Source organism: Lemur catta, chromosome 3 (assembly GCF_020740605.2).
Source record: "Lemur catta isolate mLemCat1 chromosome 3, mLemCat1.pri, whole genome shotgun sequence".
NCBI classification, from domain to species: domain Eukaryota; kingdom Metazoa; phylum Chordata; class Mammalia; order Primates; family Lemuridae; genus Lemur; species Lemur catta.
Window position 1 is genome coordinate 110,377,997 of NC_059130.1, and position 15,151 is coordinate 110,393,147.

At 39.4% G+C, this 15,151-nt stretch overlaps 1 protein-coding gene across 6 annotated transcripts in view; it reads left to right on the forward strand.

Annotated features, from left to right (window-relative positions):
- The first annotated feature begins 713 nt into the window (after positions 1–713).
- The window catches only part of HNRNPR (heterogeneous nuclear ribonucleoprotein R), a 33,463-nt gene continuing 19,025 nt past the window's right edge, over positions 714–15,151 (forward strand). Inside the window, exons 1-5 of one of the 6 annotated variants that reach the window (XM_045546053.1) lie at positions 714–855; positions 4,038–4,206; positions 6,791–6,909; positions 7,548–7,655; positions 9,505–9,618. In XM_045546053.1, coding sequence (XP_045402009.1) covers positions 4,050–4,206; positions 6,791–6,909; positions 7,548–7,655; positions 9,505–9,618 — 498 coding nt within the window. In that variant the 5' untranslated portion in view covers positions 714–855; positions 4,038–4,049. The remainder of the gene's footprint in view (positions 856–4,037; positions 4,207–6,790; positions 6,910–7,547; positions 7,656–9,504; positions 9,619–15,151) is intronic. The other 5 variants (XM_045546054.1, XM_045546056.1, XM_045546057.1 and 2 more) reach the window with 5 other exon arrangements.

Below are 15,151 nucleotides of genomic sequence, written 5' to 3' on the forward strand. Positions count from 1 at the left end.
CTCTGCTCTATCGTTTGTGTTACACATTCCTCTTGAGTCATGCCCAATTTAGCGATTTCTCTCACACTCTGCGCTGCCACCAACGATGTGTGGAAGGGAGCCAGGGAGGGAAAGAGGCAGTTCTCCGATCCTTCCACGGGGTGATTTGCTACACAAAATCCGCCAGCAAAACGACGAGTCAAATTATCTTTAAGTCGAGTTCTAACTAGAGCCAAAAAGATGACCTGCAGAGAGGCCCAGACGCGTGGCGCAGGGCGTGTCGGGGGGGAACGCCGGCCGCGGCGGCGCGAGGGAGGACTCGGGGGCGAAGCGACACCGGCCACCGGACCGGAGCGCCATGGCGGAGCGCGGCCGGCAGGACCGTAGGGGGCGGGGCTCCGGAGGCGGCCACGCGGCGCGAGGCCTGGATTTTCTGCCTTCCATCGGCGGCAGACGACGAGGGAGGAGCCTCGACCACCCAGGGCCTGGTGCCCCCCAGCCTCTCCGCCACCAGGGGCTCCCACCACAGACCCCTTTGTGTGCCTACCCCCGCCCCAGAGGCACCCCAGCCAGCGGCGCTGAGTACCCTCATTGGCTCAGCCGACGGCTTCATCGATTGGCTCACGAGTCGTCCGGCGTGGTCCACTTCACCTCGCTACAATTGGTCGCCTGAGCTGCCTGTCAGGCCGCCTCGCGCAGTGATTGCCCCGCGGCTCGGAGTCCCTGGAAGCAGTTCCGGGAAACCCCGCGTGCTGCCGGGATCGCGTCTCTGTGCATGAGGGGGGGAGGGGGTGGCGCGCGCGCCATTTCTAGTCGTTTTCAAAGCGCCTCGCGCTGATTCTCACGGGCCCGGCCGCCGGCCTCTGCTCTGCTCGGGTGAGTCTCGCGCTGGCCCGTGGGGGGAGGGGCCGGGAGCCCCGATCCGACCCGACTCGGCTCGGCCCAGGCTCCGCGCCTTGTCCCCAGTTTCGTTTTCGCTCCGAAGCCCCGCGGTGGGGGTGGGGATGGGTTGGGGGCGGCTTCGGCCTCGTCCGGCCGCGCCGCTGTGGGCCTAGCCCTGCTGAGGCGCCTTCTAACCCTGCTCATCCTCCCTCTCGCCCCTCCAGCCCCCAGCCCACAGTCCGGCCCGCTGGGCGCTCTCCGCGCGGCCTGCCGGGGCCGGCAGTGCTTTTCCCGCCTCCGCCCGCCGCCCCATGCGGCCGGGTCGGGGGAAGGGCCTGAGGCGCCCAAGGCGCTATTGCTTCTCCCCGCCGGATCCGCTTCGCTCCCGTCTCGACCGGCCTAGCCGCTAGTGGGATGTGTTGATGATCGGGACAGGCCGGAGGGGGTGGGGTGGGCAGAGGGCGGGGTGCAAATCCCAGGGTTACCTGAGCCGAGAGAAAACTTTTGTGTGAGTAGAAGCCGATAAGGCCGATTTGTGTGGGAAGTCTCCCTCCCCTCCCCCATTCTGCATGCTGCGAGCTGAGATTTGAAGGAAAAAATGACTACTAGAGGCCGTGAAACTTAGGCTTCAAGCGGCGCCTGAGATGTATAATTCTAAGAATGTCGTAGGCGCACTAAATTGGAAAGGCGATTCTTTTTCGTATACGGCAGTATACGTATTTCCAAAATTTAAAAATTAAAGCCAAGGGGTTCTTAAAAGGATCAGTCCTTTCACACTACCTGTTTTAGATTTTTGCTGTCCGAGAGGCTGAATTTATGTCTCATGAGTCAGTCGTAGGATAAGGGCTTGACGCTCCTAAGCCATGAGATAACCGTTAGTTTTCATTTCGTTGGTTCTTTTAAAGCCCGTCTCTTAATATGAAGAATTTACACAGAAGTTCAGAAAAAGTCGAGGAGCCAGTGCTGACTTCCCAAATCTCCCAGCAGCCCTTTAAAATCTTTAAATTTCTCCTTTTTGCAAAAATGTTTAGATCAAATGACTCCAATTGCATTAGTATATTTGCTGCATCCAGAAATATGGTTTGGCTGTGTGGCATTGTGTTGAATTGACATGAGTTTTAAATGGTCTCATATGACATAAAAGTCTTTTTTAAATGAGCACTTTGTATTTGGCTTGAAGAGATAGGTTTTTCCTTGATCTGAGGGTTTTATTTTCTGGAATCTAATTATTTTATGTTTTTTGTTAAAGTTTACAAACTTTTTGAAAATTTTAACGAATTTCAATATCAACTTGTAAAGCCTTTGCAATGAAATGGTGGTCATAAATATTTCTGTCTTGTGCTTAATACACAACTTATCTTTTTGCTTTACACACTTGAAAAAACTCACTTTAACAGATGTTCATTGAACTTTTCTGTTAAAAATTTGCCTCTTTTCTGTGACTGATAGTATTCTCAGGTGCAATGCTATGAGGGTCTTGTGATACTGAGAACTTTTGAGTTCTGTTGATCTTAAGGTAGTATCTGGGGATGGGGGAAAGCATGGAAAAACAGAACTATATGTTCGTAAAGGTATTTTGGATTTTAGGATGCATCTTTATAGGAATAGGTTATGTTAATCAGTAAGCGTGTTCATCTCACACGATGTAGTTTCTTGATCAAAAGTGTGCCAGTTTTGAATGTTTCTGTTTTTGCTAGTTCATCAGAATTTGAGGCTTGCCTTGAGAAACATTTATCCACCCAGAGTTTAACCACAGTCTGCGTCTGTATACACATTAGAGAGCCATCAAGTCTTTATAATGTTTTGCAATCATGAGAAGTCATAATATCTCTCATTTTCTGAAGTAACCCTTTCTGCATATTCCTTTCTTCTTCCTACTCTCTATTACCTCCTTCCCTTCTTGGTCTTCCTTCCTTTTTTATTAACTTCAACTAAATATTAAGTGGACTTTGAAACGCAAAGTTGTTTCAAGCCAGAAAACTGCACCTGGTGCATTTGCACAGTGTTTGATAAAGCAGTCTGGAAGTTTGGTTATCTTATGTGTCTTAGTGCTTTTTAGGAGACTTGTATTTTCTTTATAGATGACAGGTATCTTGAGTTTCATCAAGAAAAGTAGGCTTTTTCTTGTGGTCCACCCTCGTGTCTTTTATTTCAGTATATGTTACGTCTTTATTCTGCTGCCTATTATCTTCATTACATAATAATTTCACCACAGACAGATGCACTTTAATTCCCTGTCCTTTGAAGCAGTATAGAGAACTGGCCTTGTATGGTTTTATTGTTTACTCTCTCTCCTTAGGGAATTGGTCCATTTTAGCATTACATGCAGGCTGAATGTACAAAATAACTTTTGGTAGGTTAATCTGAGAAATCTGACTGAAATTTATCTTAATTAGGTAATGTTTGTTGAAATAATTTGCAAGCAGTTAGCTGTCCATTCTTCAGTGTTTTTGCATCTTTATTTTACTGATGAAAAATTCAACATGTACTCTTTTTTGAAGAAGCAACCTCAGCTATATCTCACTTACTATTTTATGTGGACTTAAAACAATTGTTTAGCTTTTAAACTTGGTCATTTTTTCTTTTAAATCTGTGAATGGGAATAGCAAATTAATCTTAAAACAAAACTTAATGTCAAGTTTGTTTTTTTAAGTGAAGTGTAGAAAACCCAACCACCAGCGTGTTGAACTAGAGACAACAGGGCACTTACTTCACACCTGTATTATATTTGAAGCAGAGTTAGGAAAATTTGAAAGTCCATAAATCTTAAGTGGTCTGTGGGTGTTCATTCTGTTTTTAAACCAAAACTTTTAAAAACATTGTAAGAATTGAGAGCTAAGGGGCTTTTAGGATTTTGTGGTGATTTGTTGATCTGCTCACCCGGACACAGCAGCTGCTTTTGTTAATCAGCAGTTCTACCTTCACTAAATTAAAGCCTTTATTTAACCTGGTGTACATGAAGTTCCTTAAAGATCTAATGCTTCCATGTACATTTTCTGTGATTTTACAGGATTATTATTGCAAATTTAGGTCAGATACATCACAGAAGGCATAAACTATTATTTTGATAGAGGTTACTAGCAGCATGTATACAAATTAGTTTAGATAAATCATGCATTGTCCTACAAACTAGTTATTTCTGGCTTAATGTAATATAGCTCCTGAATTTTTTCCAGCAGCATATTAAAATGGCTAATCAGGTGAATGGTAATGCGGTACAGTTAAAAGAAGAGGAAGAACCAATGGATACTTCCAGTGTAACTCACACAGAACACTACAAGACACTGATAGAGGCAGGCCTCCCACAGAAGGTGGCAGAAAGACTTGATGAAATATTTCAGACAGGTATAATATGCATTTCTTGTTTCTGACTGGTTATGAAAGTGAGGGCAAACCACTTTGATTTTTATAGATTTTTAAGGTTAAATAATACTTATTGTTTCTGATCTGTAGAGCTGAATGTTTGTTACTTTCCCTTCATTGAGGGCATATTGGGTTTGACATTGATACTCTTATTTCATTATTTTGAAGCTTTCTTAGTGTTGAATGTGCAGTCTTAGTTGTTTCAGAACAGTACATCGATTTGTCTTAGATTATCACCAATTAAAATGTATGTTTCAGCCTACCAAATTTTGCATTTTTTTCTTAATCTAAATCAGTCATCATTTTGCTTTTACTTTTCTACTTTTAGCTTCTTAAAGTGATTGCTAAATCAGCTTAGGTCTGATTAGGTGGCATAATAAGAGGAATAGTTAGACTGTATTGTCTGAAATGATAATAAATGTCAGACTTTTTGAGAGTTTGTGGCCTGTCTAGTTTCTCATAGACAGAAACCCACATCTCTCTGTAATTTGGAAGTGTTTGGTTTGTAACAGCTGCTTTTTTTTTTAAATCCAGAAGTCCCATTGTTAAGTGCTTAAGCAAATTTGAACATCTTAATATGGTTGGTTGTAAGTGGTTTGAAGTTTTAGAGAGGGAGAGAAATATTTACTCTTAGGGAGTGTTGCTCATAAATAAATGTGTCCTCCTCCTTTGGGGCCATAGATGGAAACTTTCTTCCTCTGTGTTTTGTGTGCCTATCTAGATTCTGAGAGAGAGAGAATTGAATTGTCTCACTCAAAATGTGTAATAGCTGGTTTTTTTTGATCCTTAAAAAAATTTTAAATCTGGGAAGCTCAGGATAATTTTAGACACTAAAATGACTTATAAAAATGACTCCTGGGTGATGGTCCCATTTGAAAATGAGTCCTTGGGAACTTTCTGTGACATTCTGCCATAGAGAATTGGCAGTGATCTGCTTAGAGATGCTCTTACGGTAGAGTGTTTTGTTAATAAGAGGCTGACGGTTTGGGTGTAGGCTTGGATTGAAAGAATGGATTGATGGGTGTCCTGAGTTGTGGCTTTGGGTGGTGGTATGGAATATGCAAGTGAGGAAACCTCAATTATTTAGGCATGCTCATTTTGAGCCTTTTTTTTTTTTTAAATAAAAGAGACAGGGTCTTGCTCTGTCACCCACTCTGGAGTACAGTGGCCTGATCATAGCTCATTGGTAACCTCAAACTTCTGGGCTCAAGTGATCCTCCCACCTCAGCCTGAGTAGCTAGTACTACAGGTACTATCATGCATGGCTAGTTTTTAAAAATTTTTTGTAGAAATGGGGTCTTGCTATTTTGCCCAGGCTAGTCTTGAACTCCTGGCCTCAAGAGATTTTCCTGCCTCGATCTCCCAAAGCACTGGGATTATAGGCATGAGCCATGGTACGCTGCTTATTTTGAGCTTTTAAAACAAATCATGGCAATATTTTTTAAAAAGTAACTCTACAAGTGGCATTACATTTGTTTAAAGTTTATTTCCTGTATGGCGTAAAGTTCTTTTTGGCTTTTTTACCAAAATGGAGTTACTTTTGATGTTAGTTCATATGGACTTGGGGGTTTTAATCTGACCCCAATAATTGCGGCAGATGGAAATAATTTAATATTTCCATCTTACATTGGATCAATTCTGAAATATATTCCATATATAGAGAGAAATATAACACAAACTTAACAGACTTAAATTATATTTTAAACTTAGTAGATATTCTGTGTGCAGTTAAATATACTACATATATATATAGAATGCAGTGCGTATATTTTCTGTATAGTTTACTTGTAAGTCCATAAAGTTCTTACTGCCATTTGAAAAAGATTGTCATTATTGACAGTCAGTGTTGTGAATGCCACAGCATCTTTTAAATCTCAGCTTATCTCAGAAGAACAAAGAATGTCTTAAAATATGACTTTCAGAATTGATTAATCAAGCTGCATTTGAATTTGTAGAAGAGTTTAAAATTATGCCTTTCCACATTCTGACTGCAGCAAAGTAGATGCTCAGATAAACAAATGCATTTCAGTTTATATTTGGTGTTAAGGAGGGAAAGCCTTTGACACTTTTTGAAAAGTGGAAAGAATTATTTAGTAAAATTGGTTCTCATAGTTTCCCCCACCTCTTCCATGGTTAGCAACAACTATAACTCTGAAGATTTATCCTTGGGAAATACAGTGTATTCTTATCACTCCAACACAAACCAAAATCTGTTATATTAACGCTTAATCTGTAGTACAGTATGTACATCAGATTGAAGTGCAAGACTTACACCTTTGGGGGAGTGGGAAATGGATGTTAGGATTTCTATAGTTTTTGTATGTGTGCGTGTGGATATAGAGATTGAAATTCATGTTTTTCGGTGTTGACATTTTATCTCTTATTTTCATATTTGTACTCAACTTTTGTATTATTTGGATAGCTGCATATATACATATAGTTAAATGAAAGAGTAGTTTGTTAGTGATCGTATTGAATATAACAGTTCTTAATTAAATATCAATAGGAGAGTTTAGATTACCCCTTTTGTTGCAATACTGTTACCCCTTTTCAATTTAATTTTTAGGATTGGTAGCTTATGTCGATCTTGATGAAAGAGCAATTGATGCTCTCAGGGAATTTAATGAAGAAGGAGCTCTGTCTGTACTACAGCAGTTCAAAGAAAGTGACTTATCACATGTTCAGGTAAGGTCATTACTCAGAAATGTCTTTGAACAATTAATGACCTGAAGTTATTTCACTATTTTTTCCTGTGGAGAAGTGGTAATTCTTGTTTGTGAGTACTACATCTTTAAAAAAAAAAAAATTAGTTTAAAGGAACAGAAGATCTGCTGTGGCAGTTTCAGAAGCATAAGTATAAAGCAAAAGTTTCCCACCACCCCTTCTTGCAGTAAGTTATTTTAAAAACTTAAAATCAAAGCTATGGTGTGGTGATTGTTACTGTAGATTTTTAGATGTTTAAATTGCTCAGATTTTTAACATTTTTGGGCTATCTGATCCTGTTTTATTATCTTGGAGGAAAATGTAGGTGGGAGGAATAGTTTTAGACATCTGGCCAAGATAGTCCAGATGCAGTTAAATATCAACAAATGGAAGACTGTGTTTTCCCAGTGTAGAAAGGTAAGCTCCCTAAGGTCCACACACTGTCTTACTACTGTCTGCTCCAGTCTCTGGTACATAGTTACCACTTAGTGAATATTTAGTAAATAAATGGAGTAAATATTTTGTTAAAATCCTAGTCTTCTGAAATTTTAATTTAGTTTGTATTTGACCCTTCACATATTCCTGGTGAGTCTTTTTACTGAATTACTTGTCTGTTCTAGAACAAAAGTGCATTTTTATGTGGAGTTATGAAGACCTATAGGCAAAGAGAGAAACAGGGGAGCAAGGTGCAAGAGTCTACAAAGGGACCTGATGAAGCAAAGATCAAGGTAAAATTTGATTTCAGAGTAGTTGTAATGAAATTAAATTCATGAGTGACATAAGTTTGTTTGTTTGTTTATTTATTTTAGACAGAGTCTGGCTCTGTTGCCCCGGCTAGAGTGCCGTGCCATCAGCCTAACTCACAGCAACCTTAAACTCCTGGACTTAAGCAATCCTCCTGCCTTAGCCTCCCGAGTAGCTGGGACTACAGGCATACGCCACCATGCCTGGCCAATTTTTTCTATATATATTTTTAGTTGTCCAGATCATTTCTCTCTATTTTTGGTAGAGACGGGGTCTCGCTCTTGCTCAGGCTGGTCTTGAACTCCTGACCTCGAGCGATCCTCCTGCGTCGGCCTCCCAGAGTGCTAGGATTACAGGTATGAGCCACCGAGCCTGGCTAACAATGTTGACATTATTTGTACAGGTGGCTTATGTTTTAGACAAGAAATGTAACTTGTAGGTCCTGTAATATAACTAGCTCATATATTCCTAACTTAAATTGTCCTTTTTCTTCTTCATCTGTAAAGTGATATAACTCCATTCTTAATGGATTTAAAAATAATTAAATATGTAAAAATTCTGTTTGAGGTATAGTCTTTTTTTTTTTTTGAGACAGAGTCTCACTTTGTTGCCTGGGCTAGAGTGAGTGCCATGGCGTCAGCCTAGCTCACAGCAACCTCAAACTCCTGGGCTTAAGCGATCCTACTGCCTCAGCCTCCCCAGTAAGAGGTATAGTCTTTTTAAAAAAAAAAAAAATTGATTCTAAGAAAACCTGATTGGCTGGGCACAGTGACTCACACCTGTAATCCTAGCACTCTGGGAGGCCGAGGCGGGAGGATTGCTTGAGCTCAGGAGTTCAAGACCAGCCTGAGCAAGAGTGAGACCCTGTCTCTACTAAAAATAGAAAAGTCAGCCAGGTGTTGTGGCTTAGGAGGCTGAGGCAGGAGGATTTCTTGAGCCTAGGAGTTTGAGGTTGCAGTGATCTACAATGACACCGCTGCAGTCTACTTAGGGCAACAGAGTAAGACTCTGTCTCAAAAAAAAAACCAAAAAACTTGATGACTGTTCATTGAGTAGGCCTATATTATTTCCCTAAAGCTGGCTACTTGCCCTTGGTAGAATGTATTATATAATGTTGTGAGGAGGGTTGGTAATCAGGAAACATAAGGTTTTAGTTATTTTTTGAAACCTGAGCATATTTATTTGGCAATTGCTAAATATTTCGACTATACTGTATGAGAGAGTTTTTATGGAACTTATGATATAGCAGGAGTACAAAACAGACAAAAGGATCAAACAAAACAAAGCTTACACTGTGGAACTTTGAGTACAATAGAAAGAGATGGATGTAATAGTAACTGAGAGAAGCTGCGTGAAGGAGGTAGGACTTCTGATTTTTTAAGGAAGAGAACATTTTATTTGAAAAGAATCACTGGTAAGTATGTTGTGTAAAGGGAACAAGTAGGGAAAGCAGTCTAATTGAAGTATGAGGGTGAAAGATGACGAATACTATGGAACATAAGTATAAATAGGTAGCATGGGTCAGTTTATGTAGAATTTTTAGTAATGCTTACTCTTTTTTTCCTGGTCTCATTTATAACAAAAAAGTGGTAAGTGCTTAGATACTTAATTTGCCTACAACCCTTTCCATTACATGGAAAGGAGCAGTAAAATAAAGTGGGAGCGACATGTATATGAGAGGAACCAGTATGAATTTTGACATTTTTTTATCTAACTAAAAAATACATATCCTAAGATATCGGGGTTCCTTTTGGAAAAGATTATTACGCTGATTTGTGTGTGTGTATTTGTGATTTAATATTCAAGTATAAACAAATGTATAATTATCCCTAGGCCTTGCTTGAAAGGACTGGTTATACTCTGGATGTAACCACAGGACAGAGGAAGTATGGTGGTCCTCCACCAGACAGTGTGTACTCTGGCGTGCAACCTGGAATTGGAACAGAGGTAAGTGTTCTTTAGCTGTTTGCCAAAAATCTTTGCAGTTTGTAAAGTGGGAAAAATACTTCATTGCTTTCAAAGTGTAGCTATTGTTTTTTAAATGTTCATGTGTATTTTGCTGCCATCATGAGCGTGAGTAATCATGTGACTGGTAGATACCTAATCACCTTATATAGGAATGCAGAGTTGTTGGAACTGGTTACTAAACTGCTACTAGCAAGATACTTTTTTAGGTGCTTGGGTGAGATTATTAGGGAGAAGCTTTATTGTCAGTAATTTTGAACAGTGCTTGTCCTCCCTCCTTGCCTCACCTATCATGTAGAAGGTGTTTAGTGTTTAAGAGACTTAATAAGTAGAGATATTATTGATGGGAGTGGGTTGCACAAGGGAAGGATGTGGAATCAAGTAAAATGCTGAACATGTTCGTTTATACTTGAATAAAGAAGCAATTCCTCCTTTATCTGTGCCTTTGTAGTGGTTTCTCCATATATATGCCTTTATGCTAGCCTCTTCTGATACTTTAGAAAAAAGTATGTGCCAAAAAATAACCTGTGTTATAGCATGGACCTTTTCTATATTTAGTGCCTAGCATAATGCCAGGAGTATAGTTGATGCACAGTGTTTGCTAAATGATTGATTATGATCTTTTTCTTTGAATACTGAAATTGTGGTCTTCTAACTTAAAATTTAAACTAGATTAAATGATAATTTTATAGGATTTTCTTCAAAACAGAGTGATAGGGGATAGCTTCCTTAGATGGATCGGGTAAATATTGATGATGTAAGTTCAATATTTAGGTAATATTATTATTAGGTTTTTATTAGAGGTAATTATTTAGGTGGTCTTATTAACTTTATAGGAATTCTGAGAAATCTTAAATTCACTCAAACTCCTATTTGAGTAACTTTAAAGGAAACAGTAATGCCTCATCAAGACTGTTATAAATGGCATGTTCCTAAAAGCTAAAACTTACTTTTCAGATAACCAAAAGCAAAGATTGTTTTTGCTAGCTTGTGAATAAACAAAGATGGCACCATTTAACATAACTTTTTAGATGCATGTCAGAATCAATTCTAGTTATGTGTTCTCTGTATATAGAATAGTCATTGTTCTTTGTTCTTTGAACTTTTTAACATTATTACAGTTAATATTCAATTTCTTAGTATTTAACATTATTAAAAGTACTCTAAGCATTTTTATTTTTCATGATACCTGAATCATCTACATATGATTATTTATTTATTTAATTTTGTTTGAGACAGAGTCTCACTCTTTCTCCTGGGCTAGAGTGCGGTGGCATCATCATAGCTCACTGCAGCCTCAAACTCCTGGGCTCATGCGATCTTCCTGCCTCAGCCTCCCGAGTAGCTGGGACTACAGGCACGTGCCACCAGGCCCGGCTAATTTTTCTGTTTTTTTGTGGGGTCTTGCTTTTGCTCAGGCTGGTCTTGAACTTGTGGCCTCCAACAGTCTTCCTGCCTCGGCCTCCCAGAGTGCTAGGATTGCAGGTGTAAGCCACTGTGCCCAGCCTAGATGTGATTATTTGAGTCTCTTTAAAAATTACTCTGTTCTGTAATTTTATATAATTATTGGTGGAGCTGGAATTGGAACTGTGTGCCATCTAGGGTCCTTGCAGGGGCAGATGTCATCCATGAAACATACAAGTGTCATTAACAACCTCCCCATCCTTCATGTTTAACATTCTGCTTCTGCCACAAACCTTTTCAAATCTACATTTTATGTGTGTGTGGATTTATTTATTTATTTATTAAAAAAAAGAGAGAGAGGGTCTTGCTCTGTCACCCAGGCTGGAGCATAATAGTAGTGAAACTATAGGCATGAGCCACCATGCTTGGCTAATTTTTTAATTTTTTGTGGAGACAAGGTCTCACTATGTTGCCCAGGCTGGTCTTGAACTCCCGGCCTCAAGAGATCCTTCCTTGGCCTCCCAAAGTGCTAGGATTACAAGTGTGAGCCACTGTTCCTGGCCTTTATTTCATAATAATTATAGAAATGAACTTTTTTAGCACGTTAGCTTGGTTTCATTAGCGAACTTACTAATGAAGACTTGTTTTATCTTTGCTTTTATATAGGTAAGGAAGGAGTTTGCTAGTACTCTTAAAATTTGTCTATGAGCATTTGAACAATTTAATAGATAAACTATTTCAGGTATCCAATTTGAAACAAATCGTTGGTGTGTTGATTGTAAAGCATGTATACTTTCTCTTATATTGCATTGCCTATTTAGGAGATAAATGCATTTTCCTTTGTATTAAATGTATAGCAGATATGATTCCAATAAAATCTCTATATGAGATCACCAATGTAAGTCACTCTTGTCAAGCAATTTCTTACAGCCAAATTTTGGTGTAAAGTTTTGGATTACTCTCATAATGTTAAATTTTATGAAATTTGTCCTATATTGAAAATTAAAGTTTTGAAAAATCTGAAAAATAGAAGATTTTTAATATATTGTCCTGATATAATAAATAAGTTGGTTTACTTCATGTCATTTTTGATGCTGTATAGTTTTGTTTTTGTTCCTTTAGGTTTTGTCACAGTCATTAAATTTTTTTTTTTTTTTTTTTTGAGACAGAGTCTCGCTCTGTTGCCCGGGCTAGAGTGAGTGCCGTGGCGTCAGCCTAGCTCACAGCAACCTCAAACTCCTGGGCTGAAGCAATCCTACTGCCTCAGCCTCCCGAGTAGCTGCGATTACAGACATGCGCCACCATGCCCGGCTAATTTTTTCTATATATATATTTTTAGTCGTCAAGATAACTTATTTCTATTTTTAGTAGAGACGGGGTCTCACTCAGGCTCGTCTCGAACTCCTGACCTTGAGTGATCCACCCGCCTCGGCCTCCCAGAGGACTAGGGATTACAGGCGTGAGCCACCGCGCCCGGCCACAGTCATTAAAAATTTTTAGGTCATGATTGAGGGGGTTGCAGTTAGGGTCAGTGCCTGAGACTGTGGCAGTATTAAAATTATGAGGGCTGGGCGTGGTGGCTCACACCTGTAATCCTAGCCCTCTGGGAGGCCGAGGTGGGTGGATCACTCGAGGTCAGGAGTTCGAGACCAGCCTGAGTGAGACCCCGTCTCTACTAAAAATAGAAATAAGTTATCTTGACAACTAAAAATATATATATAGAAAAAATTAGCCGGGCATGGTGGCGCATGCCTGTAGTCCCAGCTACTCAGGAGGCTGAGGCAGTAGGATCGCTTAAGCCCAGGAGTTTGAGGTTGCTGTGAGCTAGGCTGACGCCACAGCACTCGCTGTAGCCCGGGCAACAAATTGAGACTCTGTCTCAAAAAAAAAAAAAAAAAAATTATGAGAGGACTATGAGGTCTCATCTTTGGATAAAATCTACTGTAAATTAGTCCTTTAGATGAACACTTGTTAATAGACATGGTTGCTAAGTGTTGTCCTGAGATGAGAAATATATAAGAATGATAGGTATTAATTTTGAAATGTATTTTTTATTGTGCCTAGGCTTTAAGACCTAATCTGGTTATAGTATTTTTGTATTTCCCAGCTAGTATTGTAAAACTGCTTTGGGAAGCAAGTTCTGTCATAATTTGTTTCCTCATTAGCATGCATGTAATATCCATAGGGATCATGGCTATATAATAAATTGTTATTTATTTGGAGAGCATAGCACTGAAGTTCTGTAGGGTAATTAGAAGAAAATTATAGATTGAGACCTGTCTTTGGTTTATTAATGGAGGTCTTAAAGAACTGATGTATTTAACAAAAGCCTAAAAGTATATGACTTTGTAGCACCTGAATTGAATTATGTATGAGGAGAAGCTGATGTATTTGCAAAATAACAAATTTAAGTAGTTGCTGGATAATGGGAAAACCTTAGTAGACATCCACAAGACTCTGTTGAGTGGCCTGGTTACTTCTATTGATTCCCTCGCCTCCCTTCTCCAAGAGGGTTCCTTTGTTACTGTGGAAGTACTCAGTGATAGATCGTAGCCAGCCAAAACTTCTTCCAAGCCTTGATGGGCTAGTGAGTAAAGAAAGAAGTGTTTTAATAGTATTCACTAGATTATCTTGGTTCTAATGGAGGGAGGAGGATTACCTGAACATCACTGAGTGCTTACTCTGAACAGCTCATGTGGATCCAGAATGGCTCAGAGACCAAGAAGTTAATAAAAGGAAAATATTTCTATTTCATTTTAGTCAATTAAAAATTGAGCTTAAAAACTTTAAAAGAAGCAGTGCTGAATTAATTTTTGAGAACTGTTTTTTAGCCTTTTGAATTCTTTTTAAGTCCTAAGTTAAATTGGTCTTGAAAGGAGGCCATCTGCTGTTTTTCAGATGAACCAGTATTTTTATCTGTTGTCTATTTCTTCATGAACCCTGGTGGTTATAATATTGAGGACTTAATTGACCACAGATTTGTTGATTTTTCCTCTGAAGTAAAACAGTATTTGTTTCGAAAATCTGTAAGTTGGACTTTTGACATCAAATAATACTTAAGAGTATAAGGAGCTTGTTCTTACGAATCCTTTCTATAAAGTGATTAATCTATCCTTAAATTACTTTTCCTGAAAATACAGATTTTTCATTTTAGGTTTGCTTAATGAGGCAAACCTGTCTGGGTTCTAAAAATAAAAGTACAAGTGTTATGTAAGTAGAATAATCTGACACTTAGCTTCTTCACTCAGCTGTGTGAAATATATTTTCATAGTGCCACTTTGTGTGTTCTTTGCTTTATATATATTTGTGATGCGAAGGGAGAAAATGTGAATGATGAAAGGTATAATAATAATAGCTATTATTATTTTGAGACAGTCTTGCTCTGTTGCCCTGGGTACAGTACAGTGGTATCATCATAGCTCACTGCAACCTCAAACTCCTGAGCTCAAGCCATCCTCCTGCCTCAGTCTCGAGTAGCTGGGACTACAGGCTGCACCATAACACCTGGCTCATTTTTCTGTTTTTAATAGAGATGGAGTCTGGCTCTTGTTCAGGCTGGTCTCCAACTCCTGAGCTCAAGCAGTCCTCCCACCTCAGCTTCCCAGAGTGCTAGGATTACAGGTGTGAGCCACTGTGCCCAGTGAAAGGTATAATTATTAAACACTATTGCATTATGTTAATAGAAACAATATAAGCAGAACTTCGCAGAACAGTTTAAAATTCTTCAATATAAGTATATTCAAATACAAAAATACTCTAACCAGACAAGGTCAGAGAGCCTAACCACACCAGAAAAAAACATTGCAAAATTAATACCAGTTATTCTTGTGTATTTCTTGCCTCAGGACACCTTTTGTCAGCTTTCTCTTTGTTGCTGTGACTTATTAATGAATACTCTTTTATAGGGTTGATATACAGGGCTGTTATAGCTGCAGCTTATGAGAAGTAGTCAGATTGTGGATTAAAGGCAGATTTGACAGGATTTACTGTCAGGCTGGATATAGGGTTGTGAGAGAGAGAAGCCAAGGATAACTTGAGGGATTTTGACCTGAGCAGCTAAAAGGATGGAGTTGCCATTTACGGAAAAAAGGAAGACTGTAGAAAAGACCAA